The 8,922-nt window shown below is 41.3% G+C and overlaps 1 protein-coding gene across 3 annotated transcripts; it reads left to right on the plus strand.

The window, feature by feature from the left end:
- The first annotated feature begins 238 nt into the window (after window positions 1–238).
- LOC147015171 (uncharacterized) lies at window positions 239–8,149 on the plus strand. 3 transcript variants are annotated; one of them, XM_085849732.1, is made up of 5 exons: window positions 239–1,209; window positions 4,524–6,835; window positions 7,065–7,172; window positions 7,275–7,798; window positions 7,905–8,149. In XM_085849732.1, the coding sequence occupies exon 2, from the start codon at window positions 4,831–4,833 to the stop codon at window positions 6,361–6,363; it is 1,533 nt and encodes a 510-aa protein (XP_085705858.1). In that variant the 5' UTR covers window positions 239–1,209; window positions 4,524–4,830; the 3' UTR covers window positions 6,364–6,835; window positions 7,065–7,172; window positions 7,275–7,798; window positions 7,905–8,149. The 3 variants fall into 3 exon arrangements, with proteins under 3 accessions (XP_085705858.1, XP_085705859.1, XP_085705856.1); XM_085849733.1 differs by having other exon boundaries at window positions 7,278–7,798; XM_085849730.1 differs by having other exon boundaries at window positions 7,065–7,798.
- Window positions 8,150–8,922: the final 773 nt, after the last annotated feature.

The following is an 8,922-nucleotide window of genomic DNA, read 5'->3' on the forward strand; positions in this document are numbered from 1 at the left end:
GGTTTGCCTCCGGACACGTCCGGGCAGTGTTTATCTCTGGATATGTCCGGGTGGTGTTTGTCTCCAGGCGGTATTTCTCGTTTCATCAGTAAAAAATGGAAAATCATTTTGCTGAGACAGTATGAATCATAATTTATGCTCCACTGCACGTGCGCCTTACCTTCCCCTCACCTCACCCTGCCTTCCCTTCCCCCATCCCTGATCTCTCCCCTCCTCCCTCTCCCCTATTTTTGTCCTGACTCATTGTATTCCCATCAGCGAAGCGACAGGTGGTATTTTCCAATCTAAAATACACACATCTGGTGAGTGGAAAATTAAATAATGGTCCCAGAATGCTTTGCCTCTGTGCGCTTGGAATCTCCTCTCTCATCATCACCCAGTTCATTAGTTTATTCAACACCTGAACCCCATAGTCACCAAAGGCAGGTGTATACTTCCACTGGTATCACATCAGGTCCCACTGACTTGCTACTTTTAAATCCTATTAAGTCGGCTATCTTGCCAAACAGTACTTTTTCAAAATATAAATCAAAGATTCCAGGAGTCACCTTGAAAAAAAAAAAGAGTAGGTCGTTGAGTGGTGGTAACACAGTTGAAATCCCATATTTAATCTTCCTTTTCTGCCCTTTATAATATCGTCGTTGTGATTCCTCTTTACCCTGATGATGCGTTGAGAAACAAGAGAGTTTTTCTTTGGTTGGAAACTGCAACTTCACTTTCCCCACCAAGCAAACTTGGAATTTGCACCTTCAAGCCAAGTGCTCCATCATGGTCATGTTGATGGAGGAATCTTCAAGGTTTTACTTCCCAAACTCACAAATTACTTCCCAAATCCTCGTGCAGACCTGCACTCGCCAAGCGTCGTACAAACGATAACCTCTCGGACATTCCATGAGCCATTGTGTTTGTATTCTCAAACATTTCAACATCATGTTCTTATTTTGTCATGAACTTGTGGGTTTTGTAAAATAATTGTAAAAACATTGTTTCGTTGAATTTTAAATGAAATAAACATTCCTCCTTCCCCTGCCCTTGTCTATCTCCATAGGTTATCCAGAATGATGCTGTTGAGGATGGAGGGATATCTGTGGTTCGCGACGTCACGTTTGTCGTGATTTCCTTCCTTGTGTTTTATATTATAACCACATTTGATCCGTCACGTTGGTTCACCAAGAAGGGGAGCTCCAAAAGAAAGCTCTGCATTCACTGGTAAATAACACAAGTGACTTATTCATCAATATTTATCAAGTCTTCATCCACGAGGGAACAAGATCGCTCAGATATTTGAAGCGAGTTTATTGTGTGCGATGTGATGTTGGATTATAAGAACGAGAATTTTTTTGCGTAATATGGAATATGTTTTTTAATTGCTGGAGAAGATGGCAAGGTGTCCCGAATCCATTGGTAACATTGTTTCTCATCCAATGTTCTTAGCCTGGTGTTGGCTTAGTGGTTCGGGTGGTGGCTTGGGATCCTCGGGTCCTGAGTTCAAGCCCTGTTGGCCACTAAATTAAAAAAAAATACACCAGGAGGTTGACTCAGCCTATCATCGTTCTGAGGTTGGCAAAATGAGCCCCAGTGTACTGGTAAGGGGGACACTGAATCAGCAGCATAGCCGTGTCCCAAGCAATGATGCAACCAGCAGCTGCAGGCTGCACTCGATGGAGAGAGATCCAATGTTCTGGGGCCATCTTGGATTTCAAAATGGCCGCAATGTTTCACCAAATTTCCGATTAACTCGGGCTGTGAAAGTCACATGAAGTCTGTTTTGGTGGCAATACCCACATTTGTCACGCCAAGAAGTTAAAAACACACAATTTTATTTTTCTCGATGTTATGGATGGTGACCATCTTGGATTTCAAAATGGCTGTGATGAACAAACCCACTTTTGCTGTATTAATCAAAGTTAAATTTGGTGTAAATACCTCATTGGTCATTTACAGGTGGGGTATAACTTTGGTAAGTCTTCACTGTGGGAAACTGTTTGTAATTATAGTTGTGTATTCAGTGACCTGTGTGTCAAACAAGCTCGAATGAGCTCAGATCCTCGTCCTCTTTATGATGAAGTCATAAAAACGAATATGACGTCATTGTGATGTATGAGGTTTGCGAAAAATTATCTGTGCTAATGCCCGGCTTGATTCACGCAAACAAAATTCAAACAACTTGCCTAGTTTCGGAGATAATGGTCGAAGCGATTTCCATTAGCGGCGATATTATGACGTCAACTTTTTTTCTCAGAAAAATTTCCAAAATCGGAGATGGTTACTGCCTGCACGTGGGCTTTCTGCATATACATGGCAAGTTTCACGAAGATCCGATGAAAACTCTGGGTTGTGAAACAAAAAGTCAAAAAATAGGAATGATGTCATAAAAAATGATATGACGTCATAGTGATTATCGTGTGTGTGGTAATTCATCTCTGCTAATGCCCTGTTCGATTCCCGCAAACAGAATTCAAAAAGCTTGCCTGGTTTGAGATTATTGTTTAGGCGATTTCCATTCGCGGAGATATTTTGACGTCATCACTTTTTTTCAAGGAGGAATTTTCAAAATCGGATATGGTTACAGTCTGCGCAGGGTATTTTTACATATATACGCCAAGTTTCAGGAAGTTTCGATGAAAACTGTCGGCTGTGAAACAAATGAAACAAAAAAGTCAAAAAATAGGAATGACGTCATAAAAATTGTTACGACCTCATAGTGATGCATCATATGTGCGTTAATTCATCTCTGCTAATGCCCTGTTCGATTCCCACAAACAGAATTCAAAAAGCTTGCCTGGTTTCGGAGATATTTTTTAGGCGATTTCCATTAGCGGAGATATTTTGACGTCATAACTTTTTTTTTAGGAGGATATTTCAAAATCGGAGATGGTTTCTGTCTGCGCAGGGTATTTTTACATGTATACGCCAAGTTTCAGGAAGTTTCGATGAAAACTGTAGGTTGTGAATCAAAAAAGTCCACAAGAACAACAACGTGAGTAAGACTTCGAGATCCTCCACGAGGATATAAAAACCTGTGAAAGTTTCAACAAAGTCTGTTTTGTAATTCATGAAAAATCTGCACTTCTGCAGTTCAGCAAAGTCGATAGACTGCCCCTCATCGATGTGGTCTTGAAGAACACTGAAGAACTCTCGGTCTGTGGCAATAAATGCAACACTCACTGGAGGCAGTTTTTTGTGAAGCAGGAGGTGTGGTGGTACAGAATGTCACGAGACAGTAAATCTCCAGCAGACATCACGTCGGCAAGCCTAACTTTCCAGGCATCATATCCACTGCTGTTTGCAATTTCTTGGATTGTTTTGTCCCATGTTACCAGGAATTGGCCCTTCTGGAGGATTTCATGTATTTTTGTCTCTTCCTCACCTGTGGTTGGTTGACAAAATAAACATTTTAATTTGACAAAGAGTGTACTGCTCAAACGAGTCTGCTTAATAGATTCTGAAGCACTGGGTTGTCCTCTTTGTCAGTAAAGTTGTGTCTTGTGAAGCAACAGCAAGCTTGCTTCTTCTTTCATCTCTATCCAGGTGACTTTGTTTTATCCAGGTGACTCGGTTTTACCCGAGCGAGCTCTTTGGGAGATGACATCATGTATCCCATAACACAATGTGAAACATGAGAAGTTGATGATGATGCAAGTGAAAGAACGAGATTTTTGTTTTTGTAATAACAATCGAGCTGAAATAATGAAGGATGACCAGACAGTACATTTCCCAAATTCACCAAATGCTTGTTCCTTATTGGCCTCCGTATTTTGTTAAATTTTAACAAACAGATTCCTCATAGCTCTTTATATTTACTGAGTGACAGTTTTTCTTGCAGCTCTTTGTTTGTCAGTTTGATCCATGGTGAATATTCTAAAAAGTACATTTACCATTATCTTCGCCTGATGTACAAGTGAAGTAATTTTATTTTTTATAAACAGTACGTGATGACATGAATGATGTCCCAGCATGTGACACAAGTTGAAACCTCTGACTGCATTTTATGTTCACACAAAGTGGCAATGATGTCTGAAGGAAGATCCTTCAGGTTATTCATTCAAAATTTCTTGTGAATATAAACTAAAACTCACCGACTTAGTGTTGATTTCAAAGGAATAGTTTGTTGATCAAAGTTTTCGGCCAAAAAACTTCTGAAACGGCGATTTTACAATCCAAGATGGCGCCAAATTACTCCATGAAAAATGTTACCAATGGAATTCCTGCAAAGTCAGACATAATTTACAAAAAAGGCACAATTTCCTTCTTTCGCAAAACAAATGCAAAAGTTCATAACATGCTCCACCATTACATGAGATTCTTCACATAATTAAGTGTGATTCATCGTTCTACATCGTTCCTTCAGACATTGTTTAAGTTACACCTGCATGTTCCATATTCCGTATCCTCCAGAATTGTAACACTCGTGGAACATGTTTATCTATGTTTTACAAAACCATGTGTTCAATACTTTACATGTGATGTAATACTTCATTGGAGCTTGAACTGAGAATGTTTGTTTGTTTGTTTTGTTGCAGTTTAAGATGTCGACATCAAGTGAAACGGAAAAATGAATCGAAAGACGATCCACCATTGGTAACGGAGGTTCGGGAAACCGAACACCTTGATATTCAGAAAGCAGAGGGAAAGGAGGTTCTGGCAATTACTGAAAAAAATGAGATAATCGCAAAACAGAACATTGTTGACAAAGAAGAGGCGGAAGAGGAAAATCAAAAAGAGAAACAAAAGGTTTTACGAGTAAAGGAAGAAAAGCTTCAGGAATATGAGGCTCGTTTGGTCAAAACTGAAAGAAATCTCTTACAAAGAGAGAAGTTTGTGCAGGAAATGGAACATGAGTTGATGGAAAAGGACGTGCAACGGAAATTGGAAAAAGAATTATGGCTCCTCAAGGAAGAGGAGCGGAAGAAAGGAGAGGAGGAACAGCAGAGACAAAAAAATAAAGAAGAGCAGAGAAAAATGAATGAACAGGAGAGGAAAAATGAACAAGAGCAGAGGAAATATGAAGAAAAGCTCAGGATGAGAAGGAAAGAAGAATCCACACGAGCAAAAGAGCGATTCCGAGTCCAAATGTGGGAAAAACGCAAAAATGAAGAACTTCATCAGAAAATGCTTTTTGTACAACGCAGAATGTTCGAGATTGATAACTGGAAGAAACGAGTGCAGCAGCAGGAACGATACCTGCAGATAAGTAAAGAACAGGAGATGGAGCGACAAGGTGTGTTTGACTCATTCATGAATGGGAAAGAGGAGAAGATAAAGAAACGGCAGCTTCGTATGCACCAACAAGGAAAGGAGCTTAAAGATGGAGAGTACAGGCTGCTTAAATTGGACGAAGAGACTCGTCTTAGAGAGAGAGAGCACAAGGAAGAACAAAAGCAATGTGAACTTAAATGGAAACTGAAAGAGTTCATGTTGATGGTCAGAGAACGAGAGATGAGGGACAGAAAAAGTAATGTGGAGTTTAGGGAGAAGGAGGTCTTGGAAAGAGAGACAAAAGTACAAAATGCAGGAAAGCTTGCTGAGAAAAACAAGGAACAAGTGCTTGGAACTAATGATGGGCTGCAGCAGCGGCAGCAGAAACAGGACAATGTTGAGCCGACTGACCCAAAGCCTCACAGTGATGACGGGCTGCAGCAACAACAGCACAAACAGGACATTGTTGATTTGCCGCCGCCGACTGACCCGAAGTCTCACATGGTGAATATTGACACACATGTCACGTCAAAGCGGCAACCTCACATGGTGAATAGTGATGAGGGGCTGTGGCAGCAACCATTGTACAGTGTTGTCCTCCAAAAACAACCGAAGCCTCAACGTGAAGGCAAGTTTCATCAGCAGAACCAGCACGATGTTCACCGGCTGCCGCCCAAACGGGAGACTGACCATTCTTCTCAGTCTGAGTTTCTCAAGGGTGAACAAGCGGAAATTGAAAGGCGCAAAAACAACCTCGTGTTCTTTGGAGTGAAGGAGCGAAAAGGTGTACATGATGAGGAGGCGGTGGCAACATTAATAAAAGCCATGAACCTGGACATCGAGCCTGCACAGACTTTCCGCTTCGGACGCTATGTTGAGAACAGCATCAGACCCCTGAAAGTTGTTTTCACATGCGAGTCTGACAGGAATCAGGTTCTTACGAATAATAATAAAAAGATACGGAATTTGAAGGATCCCTCTCTCTGGCCAAGAAACATTTTCATCACTCCAGACTACACTCAGCTCCAAAGAGAAAAACAAGAGTTACTGCTGAGTGATCTTGAGAAAAAGAGAGAAAGTGACCCAAACGGGCGATACACCATTAAAGGAGACAAAGTCGTCCACCTGAAGGAGCGTAAGGGTAAACCTCATCTCCGTAGATGACAACCATCCCTCCTCATCTCCAACGATCACGAACCATCCCTCCTCATCTCCAACGATCACGACCATCCCTCCTCATGTCCCATCTCACATAATACAGTCTCCTCATGCTGCACACTTTAAAAGAAACACAGAGTATATTCTGTTGAAAACAATTTCCTTCAACTCATGATCTCTTCCAAACAAGTGATTGTACCCGATATCCCATCGGAGCCGTAACCGAAACCTTTTTTGAAAGTACAGACAAGGACAGGATTTCACTCCTGATGGATATTTTGCATTTAATAAGAACAGGAACCTGAACTTTTATCGTGAAGTTACCAAAGCTGCAGAAAATCATGGTGGGTTCTTATTGTTGAGGAAAAGGAATTCCACACCGACTTCCATTGTTCATTGTCTTCCTCCTGAACGGAAACCTCACCGTGATGACGGACAGCAACAATAGAAGCGATATGCTCTGCAAGACCTTCAACAGGTAAGCACTTTTAATTGCCTTTTGACAGGTGGGGTGAACACACTGGGTGCAAACACAACCAACCGCAAGATCAAAACATTAAATTGAAATTAATTTTGGAACTTTGTCTTTCACAGACATTGCTGTTAATACTTCCTTCGATGAAAAAGAATATCCTTAATTGTGGAGATAATTGTAATTATAATTTTTGGTGGGAAGGTAACTTCTTGACATGGTCATCCCCATGCAGAATATAAAACAAGAACTTTAACTCGCTTCGATTGGATGAGATCACCTGATTCACCCTCAGAAGAGGTGCTCCTTCCTGCTCACCTGAAACCATCCCACCGGGTGGAACGTAAGTTACTCAGACTCTTGTCCTACATCGGAAATTATTCCAAACTTTGTCTGAACCACATGTTCTTCACCTGCATCACGTCCCATTTTGTCTGTTCCTCAGAAGTGTTGAGGACAAACAAATATTTTGCTGAACTCGAATCCAGACGAGCAGCAAACAAATCTTTCAGTTGGTCGAAGTCTGGCGTGAGTGTTAATGTGTCCGTATCAAAGTCATGACGTGCACGTGGATGATCATTAAAATTAATTGTTTGAAAAATCCAGTGGGAATTTGTGATGAAGAAAATAAAGATGTGAAATTGAAGGCAAAAGAAAGAAGAGAATTTAACTGAGATGCAGAAGCAATTGATGGGATATCATATTTCCAGGATTGTGATGGAAGGTATGATAATGATAATGATGGAGATGACGATGACAATGCTATTGAGGGATTTTGACTTCCTTTTGTTGATGTGTGTGCAGAGGAAGAAGTTACAGTCACAGCCACTGGAGAAGATGTGATCTTTGGCAGTGGATCCATCATCACTCCGTCGTACAAGCTCCAGGAATGTAAGACGAAACATCAGACTCTTACAGACGGCTGATCCAAGATGGAAAAAAAATGAACATCCATCTCTGGAAGTACAGGTACTCAAACCTTGCAGAGACCTGATTTACTCACATCGTGCGTGACTTCATCACTGTACAAACTCATTTGCACTCCATTGTCTTTCACTGGTTTTTTTTCTCCCAGCAACCTTCAGCTGAGACCCAGCGTACGAGTTCTAACAACCTTCAGCTGAGACCCAGCGTACGAGTTCTAACAACCTTCAGCTGAGACCCAGCGTACGAGTTCTCCCTTGATGACTTTTTTGATTGTGAATTTTGTAATTTTTAATTTCTGTGAATAAAGTGAACCTAAAATCTCTTGTCCTTTCAAATCATATGATGTACAAGTCAAAGGAATGGTGTACAAAACATTGTGATGAAAATGGCTCCGAGGGGATTACAAATCTTTGAAAAATTTCAAGTGTTTGTTCATTTGTTTGTTGTTCTTTCACTCACAAACCGAAGCACCCAGAGACCCCAGATTTTGGGTGGACTCACGTTAGAATGTGGGCAAGATTTTACGTGAACGCATGTTGGTCTTCAAGGCCGTTTTGAGAGTAAATGCTGCGATGAGGTGAGTATTGGGATGTGGGTTAGGCAGCACTCAAAAGGTAACCACCATGCGGCCAATAACTCCAAAGCTTTTCAATGTACAACACATCCTGAAACGCCGGCTCGGTAGTGATGGGTACCACCCCAGTGTGTTGTACAATGGAAAATCCAAAACACATTCAGGAGTTACATGTGAAAAACAAAAACCTTAAATTAATCAGGACATTATCGTGATTATTCCACTTTAATTTCTCACAAAAGAACGACTGAACATGTGAAAATAAGGTGAAAATTCCTCAACCATTGGAGATGCGAACCCCCCACTCGCAGTCCCTTCAGTTCCTCACACCAGGGATCCTTTCCATCCCATGTCTTTTTCTTCTCTTCAAGTTAGCAACCATGACAAATGTAAAATTTGGTGTGGTTTTGCCCAGACATACAAGTGGAAATCATCAGTCAGCTCCCGACCCTCATCCGGATTGGAAAGGGGGAGGGGGGGTCTGCCTATCACGTAATGTGAGGTACTCCAGCCAGTTTTGTAATATTTGGTGGACATTATGCCAGCCATTTTTCGTTCACCTGGAACAAAAATTGTCCAGGTGAGCTACAAG

This window comes from Eptatretus burgeri, chromosome 12 (assembly GCF_056783735.1).
Source record: "Eptatretus burgeri isolate ZD-2024b chromosome 12, Ebu_testis_v1, whole genome shotgun sequence".
Classification (NCBI taxonomy): domain Eukaryota; kingdom Metazoa; phylum Chordata; class Myxini; order Myxiniformes; family Myxinidae; genus Eptatretus; species Eptatretus burgeri.